The 18,983-nt window shown below is 33.3% G+C and overlaps 1 protein-coding gene across 3 annotated transcripts in view; it reads left to right on the top strand.

Moving 5' to 3' along the window:
• The window catches only part of IQCM (IQ motif containing M), a 412,415-nt gene that overhangs the window by 243,272 nt on the left and 150,160 nt on the right, over positions 1–18,983 (top strand). For all 3 annotated transcript variants that reach the window (XM_016144555.2, XM_036234284.1, XM_036234285.1), the window contains 3 exons: positions 3,703–3,901; positions 7,795–7,939; positions 13,879–14,013. In XM_016144555.2, coding sequence (XP_016000041.2) covers positions 3,703–3,901; positions 7,795–7,939; positions 13,879–14,013 — 479 coding nt within the window. The remainder of the gene's footprint in view (positions 1–3,702; positions 3,902–7,794; positions 7,940–13,878; positions 14,014–18,983) is intronic.

The following is an 18,983-nucleotide window of genomic DNA, read 5'->3' as shown; positions in this document are numbered from 1 at the left end:
TCTCTATAAGGCTATTATTCTTTTTATGTTTATTTCAGAAGACAAAATTTATGAGCTGTAACTTGTATCAAGAATTTTGGGCAAGTGTGAGAAAGGCAGAAGCCACCTGTTTTAGATATGACTGAATGGCATAATATATATTTAATAATATGTATTTGGTATAATAACAAATAACATCAGAGTGGAGAGAAATGGAGTCCTCTACTAAGGACATGCATATTCATCCCACAAGGATTTAGTCATTGATCACCTTGAAATAAGAACATATTACACAGGTCATTTACGAACCTTAAGTTTTAAAATATATATATCTATATATCTTATAAAGTGTGTGACATGAGTGTCACTAATTGACAGAGATAATTTACCTCTGAGATAAAAATATTTTTAAAAATAAATTTGACAGTTATTTTATTAGCCTTTGGCTATCGACATAAGTATATGTTATCTATTGCTACAATAATATCATGAAATTTAGTGACTTAAAACAACTACTATTATTCATCTGAGGTAATTTTGGTGCTCTAGTCCAGGCTCAGCTATCACTCAGCGGGTACAACTCACTCGAGTCGCATACGACTTGTCTCTTCTCCATGTGGTCTCTCATCCTTTAGAGGACTGCCAGCTTGTTCTCATAATGATATATGACTCCAAAAGAACAGACCTATGTAAAGCCTCTTGGGGCACATGCTAAGAATTGTCACAGCATCATTTCCATAGAATTCTATTGTTAAAGCATTCACAAGGCCAGCCCAGTCTCGTAGGTGGGTAAATAGACTTCCATCTCTTTAGGGGTGGAGCTATAAAATCACATCGCAAATACAGAGATATAAGGAAGCATTAATGGGCCATCAGTGCAATCAATTTACCACAACATGCTTCTAATACCTTTATATTAATAACATTTTAGTTATATATTTGACTTAAAGAGGCAGCAGTTTTCTTTGATCACTCACCTCTTTTCCTATCTCGGACTTTGATAATTAGGACAGTGCTCAATATCCTACTGAGTTAAATAAAAGTATGGACCATTGTAATGAATTCAAGAATCAACTAAGGACTAAAAAAAAATGACATAGCTAGGATGTGGCATTAGCACATACAAAGTTTTATTTGGGCATCACATGGACAGTTTTGCAAGAAAAGGGAAGTTCCTCACAGCAGAATACCTTCTAGAGACAATAGAGCCACCACTCAGAAGGGGAAGAGAGTAAGGGAACCCCCAGGGGAGAGGGGAGCCAGAGAGGGGCTTATGTGTCTAGGTGATACCATTCAGCAGTAAGATGGGGAGTCTTTAGTTAAGAGAGCTCCAAAGGGCAACCGTGGCATGGGGTCTTTTTAGCCCTTGGGTTTTGTATCTATGATCACAGATGTTGGTTGTAATTTTGGGGGATATGCCAAGCAGGCAGGCTCTAAATGGCTAAAAATATACCTATTTGGGCAATTTTTAAAATAACTGAATGTCTAAGAATTGTGTTTGGAGCCAGCAGGCTTTTGGCTAATAGTTCTAGACTGATGTAAGAAGTAAACACCTGGGCCAATATACAAGGGCTGTCTTTGGTTCATTTTATATAATAACCATGTATATTTACCTTGCCATTTCTATCATTCCTCCTTTTAAATAGTGAAAAAGAATATTTGGTATGGTCTTACAGCCATGTGGCATAGCCAGCAGATAGGTTGGAAAGATATTGTGACTGTTTTTAATTTTGGAGTTTGAATTTAAGAAAACAATATTGGAAAGAATTGTCAGAGGATGCAAAGCATGAGCAAAAGTCATAGATGTCTTTAGAGTAAAAAAAAAGTAACATAGCCACAAGTAACTAAATATTAGTAATTGCAGCTTTTACAAGAAGTAGATGACAAAGAAGAAAAAATAAGAATGCTGAAAAGAGTATTTTGTGATATAAGGAACTTTTATGTTCTAGGCAAACTATATTGAAGGTACTGATTTTTCTCTGTCAAATTAAGAGCAGCTTGTGTATTCAAAAAATCAGTTTTTCATTGTAACAGAAAGTAAATCAAATTCTAATTTTACTTTTTTGTATACCACATATGAAATATTGTATAATCAAGGATTCACAAGCACTCCTCTATATTATGACTAAGCTCATCACAATTGACTTAGCTTTGTCAAAATTAGGTATATTTTTTATTTTCTTTTCAAGCTCATTATGTGCAAATAGTTCACTTTTCATCAAGCCTTCTATAAATTATTCTTAATCTTCAAATTTCACCTTTCTTTATTTTTAACTTTCGGATTATTTAGAGATGTACTGTTGATCAAAATCCATAAGTCAAAAGCCTAGGATAAAATGCTTTTTCAGGTGATAAAAAAACAACAACAGATAACACACATCCATCATTTTGTAAACATATTTGCTTTTCTTCATAATTCTTTTACTTAATAGAGTTCCAATCATTCATATTAACTATAACTTTTAACCAAAACAACGAATTTTAATTTATTTCTTCTCTTTCTCTCTCAGTCTGTCTCTCTCTCTGTCTCTCTCTGTCTCTGTTCCTGTCTCTGTATTTCAGAAGATACCATAAACTTCAAGACAAATCAATAGAAAAGACAAATGAAAAAGATTGAGCTGGGATTCTCTGTCATCTTCCAACTGTTACTTAACCAAGACTAGATGGCTGAGTCAAATAATCAAGATCAGATTTTGAACATTTCAGTCACCAAGGGAAGAAAAATAATGGCCTTTAAAAAAAAATAAAACGAGACCCAGCAAGAACCAGGTTAATGCAAACATCAAAACAGACTCAGAGAGGAAATAAAAATGCAGAAACAGAATTAGTGTTATCCATTCCTGGGAATCAGGAAAGTTGGATGTGAGACTCAGAGGTTTCTCTATACAGTTTACTTTTAGGGCAAGAATGAGCTCTGGCGTGTGAATTGACTTGGGTATCTCATTGGAATTTCAGCTGTGAAAAATGCAGAAACAAAAGCAATTAAGAAGAATAAAAGGATTTTTGTATGCCAAACATTATAAGGAAAGTAGACTTTGGACTTTGGAAGACTTTGAAAAAATTGACTACCATATAAAAAACAACAGATATATAGAGGAAAAAAGCCGATGAAAGGTTACCAGGGTTGCAGAGAGTCTGTTCATGGTAGAAAGTCTGCAGTTTTCTTACATGTTTATCTTCACTGCAAGGACCATCCATATCAGTGTTGCAAGGCTTGTCATAGTTTCCAGTATGATCCATCACTTCTGATCCCGTAGTCTTCAACCCTATCAGTACATTACCATGCTTCTCAATTGAGAGCATTTGGAAAATAAAATTAATTTTCAGAAGATCTTTAGTAAGCAGAGTATCAGTGCCAAATAATTTTGAAGTAGTCTTTAGTTTAATAACTTCTGGGGCAGGAAAGTTATTTTGGCTGACTCGCTCTGTCATATAAAAATACTTTGTTTCTTAGATACTACATTTTTCTTTTGAATAGTTGTGAATAAGCTTTGACAAGTTTCACTTTCTTTGGGATTGTCTTACTTCAGAAGGTTAATTTTATATAAGTTTTATTGATTCTGATGTTTGACCTTCTTTGGAGAACCCTATTTACATATTCAGGTAATGTATATGAAGTCTGAGTGTAAATTATAATATACTTCATTGAAAAAAATTTAAGACATTTCAAAAATGTTTATTTTTATTAACTATAATAAAAAAAGTTTTATGTTTTATTTTTAGACTAAAACCTATTCTAGGTAAAGTAAGTAATCTTGACAATAAAGTTAAAAGAATTGGACCACACATAGAAATCTTCCAAGTGTTCCGGGAAAGGCACAGATTCATAGTTACCAAACGCACAATCAGAATGATCGCTCTCATGCAGGCACATATCAGAGGGTGGCTCGAACGCAGAAGACTCCAAAGAATAAAGATCAAGGTAAAGCATATGTTAAATATTATAATGTGTTTACAATTTCTAACGTAGATTCAATTAAGTAGAATTTTGAATAGTCTGTCACCTTGTCAATAAATCTACGATTATTCTAAATAAAGTCTGTCGACCTTCTTTGGATTAAGAAAATGATATGAATAATCTACTTTGCTGACTGTATCAAGCTAGAAACTCTGGGCAAAAGGCCTGGTTTATCCTTAAGCCAACAACAGTTCTAGGCCTACTTTTGCCACAAGGTCAGGATCACCTAGGTTTGTGTTAACTTTGCTTCTCCTTTGCTGTTTATTCTCTATGTAAAGCAAATGAGAAGGTCATTTGCTTACACCAAGCATTTAGATAGTGAGTTTGAATGTTTGAGGAGATCGAGTTTCTATGGAAAATGGAAGAAAGAGAGATGACGAGTAAAATATGGGTGAATTTCCAGGCCACTTTAAGAACTCAGATGAAGGTGGTGATCAAGAATTAAATTGGTGACATTCCTCCTGGTTGTATAATTACCTTTAGTAGTTATAAAAAGTAAGGCAGAGAGAGGTAACGTAACTCATCTAAAGTTACACATCTAGCTAATGGCACACTCAAATTCTGAGAATCAAACCTAAATCTATATGGCTCCAGACTCTTTAAAACATTAGGCCATTCTGGTAACAATAGTATGCGGTAATCATTGAAAAATGGTGATGTGTTTTCTCGAATCAGGCTCAACATGGACATTGACGCCTCCTACCCAAAGCTGAGGCCGGGTGAAACTCCGTTCTGATAGTATATACCCAGCGGGATGTGCTCATATCAGGGAGATGATGGGGAGAGCCACGGATACATTTATATAGAGAGACACTAATTCTGTGGCAATCGAGGAAGACTATCAAGGTTTTGCAGAGTGCATGGAAGAGCACAAGATTCAGTGATAGAGTTGACCAAGCATGTGTACATAGACTCCTCATTAAGTAATTAGATATAGAATGATTGAGCATGTGCTTCAGGTGGTAATAAAAATAATCATTCTGACGTATGTCAAAATGGGGGACAACTACAGGGAACACAGAGAAGAGGCCTACAAAAGAGAACAAAACCCAGGAGATAAACATGACCTTTAGCTACTTGTGTGTGGCTAAGGGTTTCATTAATTCTTTAAGGGGGTGGGGAATTGAATACAACAATCATGCTTAATGTTATTTGTGGCTTATTTATTTGTAAGTATGTGTTTATGTGTGCATATTTAAGATAACTATTCAAAATATTCTATTTTTATTTTATTGTATATAGGCTTAGTCATTTAAAAACTTTTTTCCTTTTCACTTTTATAAGATTTTTGAATAAAGACACTTTGGATATCGTCCTATGTAACTTTTTAGACAAGTTTAGACATTTCTTTAAAAAGACGTGACCATATCAAACAAAATGCAGCCTGAAAACACATACTGAAAAAACTTTCTTATAAATGTTGATGTGTGACAAGTATGATAAATTTCTCCTAAAGAGGTTGGAAAATTATAATTAGCAATTTGCAATGAGTCTTTTACATTTTAATATTGCTATTATAAATATCAATTTGCACATTTTTTTCTTTAAAAATGCTTAGAAATGTGGTAAAGAGTTACATACTGAGGTATACAAGGTATCATAGCAGAGGCATATTTCCAAACCTAAGCCTGGCAGAGGAGCACGCTGTAATAAGAACCATAATTTCTTAACCATGAAAACCTCCTTCATAACCTTCTGAATGTCTCAGATTGAGAAAGATTCCCTCATAAGTTAAGTTGTGTCTCCAAAAGAATACTTATTAAATTTAGAAGGAAAGACACTCAAATTGGCTTTGGTGGCTGCCCAAAGCTCCTGCTCTCTTAGTAAATGTCAGCATCTATCTGAGCAGCAAATACCGAGCAGGGACCCTTTGGCTCATGTTTTAAGGATACAATTAAAACATTGTTTTATTCTCAATTATAAGCAAAGGAAACCTATGGAAAGATTTTAACAGGAAGGTATTGAATAGAATATTGGGCTAAGGAATGAGAGGTTCAAAAATAAGAAGGAATGATGAACACAGATAGCTCCCAGGACTCCAGCCAAATCCTGCATGGAGTCTGAAGTAGATATTGAATTCTGGATATTCTTGCCTCCATGAATGCTGCCCTTGAAAAATGGATATTGCTGCCATGGTTATTCTACCACACAAATAGATTTCCCACTATTTGGCTTTTAAAAGCATTATTAGTTTTGATTCAAAACCTGAGGCTGGTGTAGATAATGGATGAAACTTCGTCCTGTGTCTGCATCCTAGCAACAGAGGAGGCTTGGGTCATGAGCGTCTGATTTATAGCTTCAAATTGTAGGACGTGAGTTCTGCCTCCCACTAAGATTCATTTGATGGGGAATACTTCAAAAGTGTGAACAATTCGTAATTAAAAACAAACAAACAAATAAAAAAAAGAGACAAGAGCCTATTGAACAAAAGGCAGATTAAAAATATACCTTGGAAAATGTTATTAAAATGTGAAAGACATCAGCAAAGATTCAGAATATGCCTGAATTTTGATGGCATTCAGATGCAATGAGAAGAGAGAAAGAAAAGTAGCGACATTAATTTTTCATTCAGACAAATTAAGAAATATTTCATTGACAATATTGATAAATTAAGAAACACAGCATTGAACATAGTATTTAAAAAATTTAGAAAAGTATCATAAAATTAAGTGAAGATAAAAAAATTAAAAATAATCTTTAAGGAGTCAAACAAAAATGGAAAATAAGTGATAAAAGCAAGAATAATCATAAATCTTATGTAAATATAAATATATATATATATATATATACACACACACACACACACACTAAGGAAAAACAAAACAAAAATTCACAGAATGGGTGAAAAATACTAAATTCAAGTAAATTAAGAAGAATATATTGTATGTATAATTGAAAGTGTGGGCTCTGGAGTGTTTCTGTTTTGGTTTCAAAACCAATTCTGCAACTTACTAGCTATGGGACCTTGGGAAAGTTATTTAAAGATTTTATGCTTCAATTTTTTTGCACTTGTGAAAAGGTATGCAAAGCACATCAAAAGAAAGCTGACTCATAAAAATTCATGAACTTTAAATACATTCTTTAAAAAATAATGATAATAGATGAATTGAGTCTTTAATTCAGGAAGTCAAGAATGGGGGGAGCTTAGAAGGAATTAATGAACATAAGTACAACTATTAATAAGCTAGAAAGTGTAAAGATAATAGAATTGATAAATAAAATGAAACTGTCTACTTACAAAAGAAAACCACAAAATGAATCAATATTTAAAAAATTTTTAAAGTCTATTAGAATGTAGAAAATTTATATACAGAACCATAGTTACAGATGAAATATAAACTGATAAAACTTACACATATGCTAAATAGTTAATTGTTTTAATATTCAGAGTTTTTAGAAATCAAAGAGAAAACCTAAGGAAGTCTAGGGAAAACAAAGGAAGAAAATACAAAGATTTGAGGACCCAGAATGGAAACTTAGGCAAGACTCATCTATTACACAATAATGCTTGAGTAAAACTTTTATTTATTTATTATTTTGGCTGAGTAGGCTACTTATTATAGAAATCTAAGCACCACCCTAGAAAGCTCCTGTGAAAGTATCTATCATTAAAACCTTTATTCTATGGGAAATATGAGTATCTGATGATAAAGCAACTCATAATGAAATGAACTGAACTTCAGGGAAACTATCTTCCTGTATAATGCATGTATTTAGCCAACCTGAGCAAGAAATGTTAATACAGCCATAATCTAAGAAACTGGGAGAGATCGATGAAATGGAAGGGACAAAACGAGATTAAATGTAAATAGTAGAAATATATAAGGAGTTTCACTATCTATATGGCTCTTTTATAGGCTTCGTATCATGGACCAAGTTTGAAAGCAGTTATAAACATGTATTGCAGACTAATCCATCGTGTTAAATACCGACTTGGTCTTCGGAGGACAAGACAAATTATAAACTTTACAGAGCTAGAGGAATGGATGGACAGAAAAAAATGTAAGTGAAGCAGTTGTTTCTGATCTGATTTTAGGTTTGAAATTAATTTAATCATTGAAATTTTACATACAATTTATATGTAAATTGCCCATAAATAGCAAAGGTAGACTGTATTTTATAATGTTGTAAGCTATTTTCATTTTGAGGTGATATATAGTATATTTGGATTAATTTATTAGGTTCTTGTGTTTATAAGCAATAGAAAACTCATTCTGGCTATCCAGAGCAAAAAGAATATTTAAAGGAAAAACATAGGAAAGATAGCTGAAGAGTTAAATTTCAGACAGATCACGAAACACAGCTATACCAGAGATCTAGGTAGCAAAAAATGAAGAGCGGTCTCTATTTTCCTATGAGAGCTGGGTAAGCCACTATCATTTTAAGGCTTTTTGTTCCTATGCTTTAAATTCAAATTCCAGAGGGAGAGCACCTGATTGGTTGAGCTTGAATCATGAGCCCAACACTTTGCAGTGGGAGGGCAGAGAACTTATCTTGAATTACACAGAAATTGTATCTATTGGGGTAGGGGTAGCTCCCCAAAGTAAAACTATATATTGATAACAGAATAGCAATACGCGGACACTAAGCAGTCTAAACAGCGCGTATCCATTATGTGTTGCTTATTAGTGGTGAAATTCTATCCACAGAATAAATTCCCCAATTAATATGTTAACTTTCAGAGATTCTTATGTTTATTGTATTTCATAAATTTGATATTGCTTAAAATTAGGATGGATATTATAGTTTCTTGATTAAAAAAATTAAATGAGGACTTCTGGTTTCTGGTTTCACATGTAGATGGAGTAGAATCACCACTCCGTCTTAACAACAAGTAAACAAAAACTGAACACACTAAAATATTAACAACTCATATCTGTGAGAGAGGGAAGGACACAGGGCAAACTACTGCTGCCCCCAGACTGGAGAGACAAACATATGAATACAGGGAGTCCCGGTTTATCAGAGCAGAGACTCATTTGCAGAAACCTATGTGGGAACCTGGTCCAGGGTAGGAAAAATAGACAGTAGCTGATGAATGACAGGAGGCTCAGTGTGGACAACTCCTAGAGTTAAAATTTCCAGGAGAACCCAGGAAAGGTGGGGGGCACCACAGCATTGTGGTTTTTACCTTCAGGAGCTTGACTAGATTCCCCCAATAAATCTCAGAGAAGAAGAACTATTTTGAAATATGATAGAGCTCTCTGTTATTCTTAACAAGGTCTACCTTCAAGGGAAACTAGTTAACAAGAGCCTAACTTGTTGGGGGATTATCAGAGTCTAACTGGAAAATACTGAACGCCAGTCCACCCTAGTCATTCCACCCCACATAAGTGGAGAGAAAAAAATATTGAGAAATGCTCAAAGTTCATAGTTGAGAGACATAGGCTTAATAAGAGACTGAGATATAATTATAGAACTGTAGGACACTTCCCCTCTCCCCAATCTTACCAGCACATTACTAAAGTCCTCTTACATCACTTTGTTTTACCCAATATATTATGTCTGGCTATCAAGAAAAAATTAAAAAATATACAAAAATGCAAGAAAACACGATTAGAGGAGACAAAACAAGCATCAGAACCAGACATGGCAGGGGCGTTGGAATTATCAGGCTGAGAATATAAAATGACTATAATAAATATGCCAAGGGCTCTAATGGATACAGTAGACAGCATGTGAGAACAGATGGCAATGTGAGCAGAGATGTGGAAGCCCTAAGAAAGAACCCAAAGAAATGCGAGAGATAACAAACATTGTAACATAAGTGAAGAATGTCTTTGATGGACTTATTAGTAGACTGGACATGACCGAGAAAAGAATTTATGAGCTAGGGGCTGTATCAGTTGAATCATTGAAAATTGAAAAGCAAAGAGAACAAAGACTGAAAAAAATAGAACAAAATATCCAGGGGCTATGGGACAACTACAAAAGAAGTAACATATGCATAATGGGAATATCAGAAGGAGAAGAAAGAAAGAAATGGAAAAAAATATTTGGAACAATAATTTCTTTAAATTAATATCAGATACCAAACTGCAGATCCAAGAAGCTCAGAAAACACCATAGGATAAATTCCAAAACAATGACACCTACACATATCATCTTCAAACTACAGAAAACCAAAGATAAAGAAAAAATCCTGAAAGACAGAATAAAACACCTTGCCTATAAAGAAAGATAAGAATTGTATTTGACTTATCAGAAACCATGCAAGCAAGAATGGAGTGAGATATTTTAAGTGCCGAAAGAAAACAACCAACCAACCTACATTTCTGTATCCTGTGGAATTGACCTTCAAAAATGAAAGACTTTTTCAAACAAGCAACTTGTCACCAGTAGACCTGCCTTGCAAAAACTGTTAAAAAGAAATTCTTTAGAGAGAAGTAAAGAATATAGGTCAGAAATCAGTTTTATATAAAGTAAAGAAGAGCACCGAAGAAGAAATAAGAGAGTAAAAAAAACCCAAAACTTTATTTTAATTACTAAGTGATCTAACAGATAACAATTTGTTCAAAATAATACTAATAATATACTCAGAAACCCATGGATATGTATTTAGTTTATGTATGATTATATATGAACGAAGTGTTAGCATAGGAAAAAGAAAGGAAAAAGAAAAAGTGAGTGAGTCAGAGAAACAGAAAACCCTTCTCATGTTAGGAAGCTGCTGGCAATCCTTTTACTTAAACATCCTTTAAAAAGTGAGAGAGGAGATAGATGATAGATAGATAGATAGATAGATAGATAGATAGATAGATAGATGATAAGTAGATAGATGATAGGTAAGTAGATAGCACACCCACATGCACTCAGATTTTAAGACTTTCATACATAAACTCTTCACCCACTAACACAAAATTCAGAAAGATATTCTTTTATTTTTTGCAGTCTTTTTGAAATTAAGATATAATTGACATATAACCTTATAACATTATATTAGTTTCAAATGTACAGCATGATAATTTGATATTTGATTATATTGCCAAATGATCACAGTAAGTCCACATATGTCACCATACATAGGTACAAAATTTTTTTATATGAAAACTTTTAAGATCTGCTCTCTTAGCAACTTTCAAATATGAAATACGGTATTAATTCTAGTTAATAATCAGAAAGCTACTCTTAATACTTCTTTATTAATAATAATTATATATTTCATAATCTAGCATGAATGTACAGATATATTAATATTGATTAAAATATGCACTCTAGAACCTTATAGTTATTACAATGACTGCCTTTGCATTTTTACTCTATTTTTAGCTACCAAATTCCAAATCATGTATCATTTCCAAAATACTCTCATTACTTTTTCCTATCTTATCTTCATCCCCAAAACTCTACCACTAAATGTCATTTTCAACCTTATAGAATTGTGCATATTTTTCCTAGTTTTACTTTTTTTTTTATGACTTCTTAATTTGTAATTACAGATTTCACTATTTTGGCATATAAAAAAATAACCTCTCAGTTAAAACAAAACAAAACAAAGCAAGGCAAAACAAAACGAAACATGAACGTGGACTCTGGTGGTTTCTAGCTGAGAAGCATTTTGAATAAGTCTTAAAGGAAGTGAGGAATCCAGTGAACACAGGGAGGAAGAATGTTCTGCACAGAGGCAGCAGCAAGCACAATGTTCTGCACAGAGGCAGAAGTTGGAGGAAACTAGGAGACCGATGGCACTGGAATGAAGTTTGTGAGCCAGAGCAGAGCAAAATGAGATGGGAGTGGGGCCATAGAGGCCATTGGATTTTACCTTGACAGTGTTGGGAATCCTGTGGAAGGCTGTGAACCTAGGGCTATGATGCAGTGTGTATTTGAGCACATCGTTATGGCAGGTTTTTTGAAAGAAGGCTGACATAAAGGAGTCCGTTTAGGACAAACACGGCTCTGTCAATGTAGGATCTGAACAGTGCAAGAAGATTAGCCAAATGAATGATTTAACGAATTACAAACCAAGGCATCCACTTGCATTGAGGTCTAAAGTAACTCTAGAATTCACAGAATTTGCAGGTTATTTGTTTTCATGTTCCTTAGAAAAGTCTCCATTCTTTCCATATTTTGATTGCTAATTGAGTGATACTTGATACCTGGCAGAAATCTATGCACCTTTTAAAACATCCTTTAATGACCAGAAAATTTCATTAATTTTCATGATTTAGGTTTTATGTTGACCCTAGTTGCACTGGCCTAGAATATTAATTCTGTTGGTGTGTTGCTAAACATATGTTTTTAGGGAATAATATGCAAGTCAAGGGCATTGCTATTTATTAATATAATTTTTTTTTTTAGTTATAAAGCCATAATGTCAATATGTGCATCAGTGTGATCAACTGAGAAACACCTAAAACTGATCAATTCAAGGAAAAACTTTTTCAAGGAGAACTATATTTATTTCAACATAAAAATAAAAATGTGATGTATTTTGTATATTAGCTTAGGTTTCTCAAGAACCAGACCCTGGGACAAGAATTCAAGTATAATTAACTTATTTGTGAGTTGATTCCAAGAACTGCCGTTAGGAGAATGGAGAAGTGCGACAGGGAAGGGATGGAAGTCAAAAAAGAGTGTATTATCAAGCGGATTACCATCTGGGCAACTGGAGGTTAATTCCTCTAGGGAACAGTGCAGCTAGCTTGCCTCAAGCATTGGGTCTTTATTCACCAACTCCCCCCAGTCAGCAGTTCAGGGCCGCTCTAGTGGGGTCCCCTGGCACTTCTGGCTGCTGCACAGGTCAGAAGAGTCAAGTTCTACAGCTAGAGGTGGAGCCCTTAGGCAATAAAATGTAGGTGCCAGCAATCGAAAGTCAGGTCAGCAAGCATAGAAATGTAAGGAACAAGCATGCGGATGCTAACAGTAACTGCTCTAGTTTGCTTATTTGAAAAGAGAAAAAGTCATGAACTTATACTGCTGTGTTTCAGGATCTAGAATAGCTACTCATATTTAGATAGTCACTCAATATTGCTTGGATTGATGTCTCATGACGATCCATTTAAACCGAATGAATAAATGAATGGATGGATGGATGGGTGGATGGAGGGATGGATGGAAAGTTGAAGTCCATATGTTTGAGTGTCAGAATGATACATTAACTTCTGTTAGAAGCCACTTTGGTGCCCTTTGCCACTGCGAGTCCATATTTCAAAGTCTCACAGGGCTACTCCTTATGCTTATGAATGGAAACTCAATGTCTCCTTTTTTAAATGAAAAAAATAAATAATTAAAATGAAAAAAATTAAAAAACAATAAAATGTTTATGGAGAACTACACTTACAAAATTTATGCATCAATTCTCTGGGTCATTGTCTAACCCCTGTCTAATGCCAAGTATGGGAGAAAGGTGAAGGATGGCATAACTGAATGGTTTCTGTGGAAGCCTTAAGCCAGGTGTAGGAGGTAGGAATATGTAAAGCCAGTGAACGAAAAGTAAATATTGTTCCGTTAAGGAGTAAAATCAGAAGTAGAACAATCAATTCAAAGTGGAATCAGCCGTTCAAATAGTTAGATGTCAGAAAGAGATGGAAATTACAGAAATTAATAAAAAAACAAATACTGAAATGAATCGGCAGAAGCCAGGTCCCCAGAAATCCTGACATAAAGCTATGTCTTCTGATGCAGTGAGCGTTTATGTATGTAAAGTCTATGGGCAAGTGTCATGTAAACCAGGGCAGAAGATGCTGTTGTGGTGTTCTCTTTGGGGAAGCAAGTCCAAGTTTTACTCCTGCAGAATGTGGGAGGGAGAAGCCTGCTCATTTCCTTCTAATCTTCCACAGGAGGTTGACATAGATCTACTCTAAGCATGGAGGCTTATTGTTAGACATAAAAACAAAACTGGGGTTAAAGTTTCTTCAAATCCAAATGAAAGTTTAGGTGGTTTGTACTTGATATATTATTTATAAAGCAAATATTCTTTGCATCTTTTTTCCTCCTTTTAGTCTATGAAACAATGTTTGCCAAGAGAGAAGACTGGCAAGGATTGGAAAGAAGTGAGCTCCTTAAGTACTTCAGTGACTGTGGCCACTTTCCAATCCAGCAGCAGATTGATCAGGTGTGGGACCTGGTCCACAGAGGTGAGTAGTTTTTCACTTTTTTTCTCATCCCTCTTTTTTCGTTTTCCTTTCTTTCTTTCCTGCCTATTTTCCTTTTTTTTTGTTTCCTTCCTTTTCTAACTTTTATTAAACGTGTCTTATAAATCATTTTCCTCAAAATTTTTTGTGTGAATTTTGCATATATGAAGAAGGATTTAAAGGTTACAATAAATTCATACAGTAAGTTTTTTTTAGGTGGATGGAGGAGATGATTTTAGCTTTTTAAGCTTTTAATATACTTTTTGATATGTTATAGCTCAGTATATTTTAAACCACTGTATTTTAAATACTGATGTGATGTTTATATTACTGTTATGACTTGCTGCCATGTTTAGAGATGATGGGTGGATGTAGCCACAATTTAATTGAGAAGAAAGGGAAACAAAACAAAATATATGAGGACTTTCTTAGATAGAAGAATGGGGCCCACATGCCAGTAGGATCTGTGATTACGATCAGAGTGACAAGGTTGAGGATTCATTACAGATTTGAAGGACTCTTCCTCTGTTAATTCTTAGTATAAATTTATCTAATTCTTTATTTGTGGACTTTGTTTTACCACTGCTGCATCCCTAGTACCTAGAATACTTTCCTAGACTCTCAAATATTATTTACAGATTTGCAGAAGCATCCAAATCACTCTGAGCTTCAGTGGTCACAACTAGGTGGTCCGTTTTTTTCCTTTTGACAAAAACATTGAATGTTTAGAAAATTTGGAAATAAAGAAATATATTTCCAAAATACAAAAATATATTTCCAAAATATAGAAATATAAAATTACTAAGAAAAAGCAATTAGTAACACTTTGTTTACCTTTTCATTTTTTTTCTGTGCATAATGACATTTTTATGAAAATTGAGATTATTTTGTACATGTTTGAAAACCTACATAAATACCTATTACAACATTATTTATGACTGAGTAATCTGTCATATGGGTAATCTCTAATATATTTACTGTTGTACATTTAATTGTTTTTACTTTTCTTTACAATATATAATAAAATGGAAAAATTAGATGTATCAAAATAGAATCAATTAAGCATTTCAGAAGCATTTACCAATTATTGTTTGTGATTTAAAATTTAAGGTTTTTTTTTCAAATTAACAGTTTTGCAGAGATATTTTTCTCTAATTATTTTGGAGTGTATCATAAAGGATTAGCTTTAGAACATAGCTACAGAATTAGGTTGCCGGGGTTTAATTCCTGACTCCACCATTTACTAGATGTATGTCTTTGGATAATTTATCTCTGATATTCCTCATTTTTCTCAACTATAAAAGGAAGATAATACTATCTAAATCATTAGACTTTTGTGAGGTTTAAATAAAATAATTCATGTAAGATATGTTCCATTATAAGTGCACAATAAATGCTTACTATTAGTAAATAATTCTTAAGTATACTTAAATAATTATGAAAATAAATTTTCATAATTATGTTTTACTTTGAAATGTTTTAATACTGAATGTAATTATATAATGACTCATTTTTATATAGATTATTTATTAAATACCATCCATTGGTTTCCAGTAATGTCATCTCTTTTGATTATGATACTGACCTGTGTTCTAGAGGCAGTGATATGCCCATTTATGTTCAATTTATAGATTAGAGAACTGAGACTTGAAAAGGGACTTTTCTAAGCTCATTAGTAGAGCTGGAACTTTATCCCTGGATCTTCAAGTTAACTTCAATGCTCTTTCCATTTTACTATGGGAAACATTTAAAAGTCAATGTTAGGAAAACAATTAGATGGATGATTGCAACATTTTTAAAGCAAGTATTGCCTTTTATTTATCTTTCATAGACTAGCTTAATAATGTCTTGCAGTATAGTAGATTTTCTGTAAATGATTGAGTCTATTCAATTTCTTATAAAATCTATGGGCTTCAAAAGAAAATAATTTTAAAACATAATTTTATTATAATCCTTAAAATTGGGAAGCTTTCCATTATAGAGAGGAAGCGCTCCAACATAATTTTAAATATATGTCCAATTATAGTGTTCCATCCAGTTAGAAAACTTCTTTTGGTGCATTTAAAATGAAAATATTCTAAATAATGAAAAGAAGGTAAAAATTATGGAGAATAGAGCCAATTTAATGGTTTTCTACTTGCTCCTGGAATATATTCCATTTTTAAGAGAATCTGATTTTATACATTTAGAGTGTCAGTCATCTTCATTCAGACTGACTTCTTTGATTGTGTGTAATAGCTCCAGATGTGCAACCCACGCATTTTTTCACGCGGTAGAATATTTCACCTAACGCATATGAAGTTAATTCAGTTGATTAACTTCCTCATGTACGACACCAAGTAGGTCAAATTCCTAAAACTGTATGTGTTCAGATATTTTTAGCTTTTTATTTTTTTAATTTTATTCTTATCACTATGGTAACAAAAAAAATTTGTGACTGAGGACATGATTTTCGTCTGAAAATCTTTTGGGAGGATGAAGCAACTTTAGGCTGCATGCGTAGGCTGATATTAAAAGCCAAAAGCTATGAAAACATGAGAACTTTTACTTGATATCAATTTAATGACAATGAATGAAGTAAATAACAATAGAATAACGTATCTGAAAGTAAGGAAAATAATATATTATGGTTCTATATTATTTATTCTCCTATCGTCTAATTTTTAAAAATTTAAACTTCGAAAGTTTTCCAGTATTGTTCTAACATCTAAATAGAACTTTTAGTTTATTTTCTGAAATTAAAAGGAATGGAAAACAACTCTAAAGACAAGTCCATTTTCACTGTGGAGCCCGAGGCAAGAATCTTAACATCAAAAACATAGAAGAGACATGTATGATATTTAACCTGACATTTCCTGTGCACCTGAAGAAAGTATGGCCTGAGATAGGATGTGAAATATTTCAGATTCCCTGACTTGTTAGTGGCAAGTTGTGACTCTACCCTGAGCCTCCTGCTCCTTGGAGCACAGCTTTCTTTACCACAGACAGACGGCACTGCATTCTCTGTTTTCTCAGGATGTGGCTTTAGGTTATTAAATAAGAAGTGTATGATGAGTTTTCCTTTAAAACTTTTTTCATATGGACAAGTACTCCAACTATAAAAATTTAATTATGTAGAAAAGAGATTATAGAGGATTTTAAAAAGATAGTAGAGTATTCTGGGGTATAAGAAATGTGAGACAGGCAAATTCTGATGGTAAAAAATGTGAAAGTATTAGAGGTAACATGTTATAAAGCCCTTATTTTAAATAACTTCTAAAAAAGAAATTAAAACATTCTTATAAAAATTTTGAAAAAAACACACTAAAAACGAATACTGGCAATTTTATGTTCCAGAATATGTGGCTATTGACTGGTTAGGGAATCAATTAGAATAGGCACCAGGTCTTATAAGGATCTCTAGGTACCACCATTAATATTTGGGGAAAGTGGCAACCTGTCTATGTTTTTATATAATAAAAATGTGATCACATTATATATTTATATTGGTAGAAATCTCAGTCCAGTTTGGCTTTGGCTTTTCATCTCTCTCTCTCTCTCATGATTGTGGCTAAATAAAGATGGAGGGCATTTATGTAGTGACGTACTATGTGGAGTGTCCATTTGATGTGCAATATTATGTCAACATAGGCATTTTCTGGCGCATTAGTTTGCTAGGGCTGCCATTAGTACCACTAACTAAGTGGTTTAAATAACAGAAATAGATATGGATCATTGACCTCTGCACCTCCAAAGGTTTATTTATTTATTTAGTATCTATCATACATAGGGTTCAATGAACGTTTTGAATTGGTAGATTAGTTTTTCATCAAATTCGGCAATTTTTTAGCTAAATTTTATTTTTGCACATTTTTATCTCTTCTTTCTAGAATTCCTATTAAACTTATCTTAGTACACTTAATGTTATCCTAGAGGTCTCTGAGGCTATTTATTTATATTTTCAATCTTTGTTCTACTCTTAAAAGTAGATATCTATTTTTCTGTCTTCAAATTTCCCTATTTCTCTTTTATCTTCTTAAATCTGTTGCTGAGCCCATTTTATAAATTTTTTATTTTATTCTTATATTTTTCTATGGTATCTAGTTACTTTTCACAGCTTCTATTTTTCTCTTGATAATCCTCATTTTTGGATAATTTACATATTTTTCTTAAATTTTAAAATATAAAGTAGTTCAATTATTTGAGTATATTTATAAATGCCTCTTTGAGGTCTTTATCTGCTAAATTTACATCTGAGTCCACTCAGAGTCAGTTTTTATTGACTACTTTTCTCCCTGAGTATGGGTTACACTTTCCTATTTATTTGAATGACTCTTTTGTTGTTGTTATTGTTGAAAATGGGATATTTTCAACAATATGTTGTTGCCACTATAGATTTTAACCTCTGCAACTCCAAAGGTTTATTTGTTTATTTAGTAACTTGCCTGGACTTAATAAGTGAAATCTAATCTGTCTCCCTCATGGTGTTCTATCATTTATTTTTCTGCTCAGTTACTGTTTTAATTTAATTTTTTTTAGAGTGGCTTCTCAAAAAGGCATTTCTGATCTGCATAACTTAGTTGTCAGCCTATGATTGAAAAGAGTATTTACTCAAAGACCTTGATCCCTCTGCCTATGTATCTGCATGTAGGCTGGGGAGCACATTCAATGTTCAGCTTTGTCTGCCTAATATTTTACTTTTCACTGGTACTCTCTTCTCTGTTTATTCATATTGTTTCCCAGTTAGCTTGGGATTTGGGTAGGAGTTATGAAGCTTTCTATTGCCTTCTCATTTCCAGAATCTGCCTATTAAATTTCAGGCTGGCTTGCCCCAACTCAGAATGAACCTCATGTTAACAGAGCTGCAGGTTTTCTCCATTTATTTCTTATAAAATGTGTTATGTATATTGTTAATGCCAATGGTGTGAATTTTTCCCCACCTCTTCAAATCAATTTAGCTTCCTATGATAGCTGGTTATGGGGAGAAAATAGTA

This window comes from Rousettus aegyptiacus, unplaced genomic scaffold (genome assembly GCF_014176215.1).
Source record: "Rousettus aegyptiacus isolate mRouAeg1 unplaced genomic scaffold, mRouAeg1.p scaffold_m13_p_16, whole genome shotgun sequence".
In the NCBI taxonomy this organism is placed as follows: domain Eukaryota; kingdom Metazoa; phylum Chordata; class Mammalia; order Chiroptera; family Pteropodidae; genus Rousettus; species Rousettus aegyptiacus.
The sequence above is the reverse complement of the archived record's forward strand: the minus strand, read 5'-3'. Positions and strand labels throughout refer to the sequence as shown.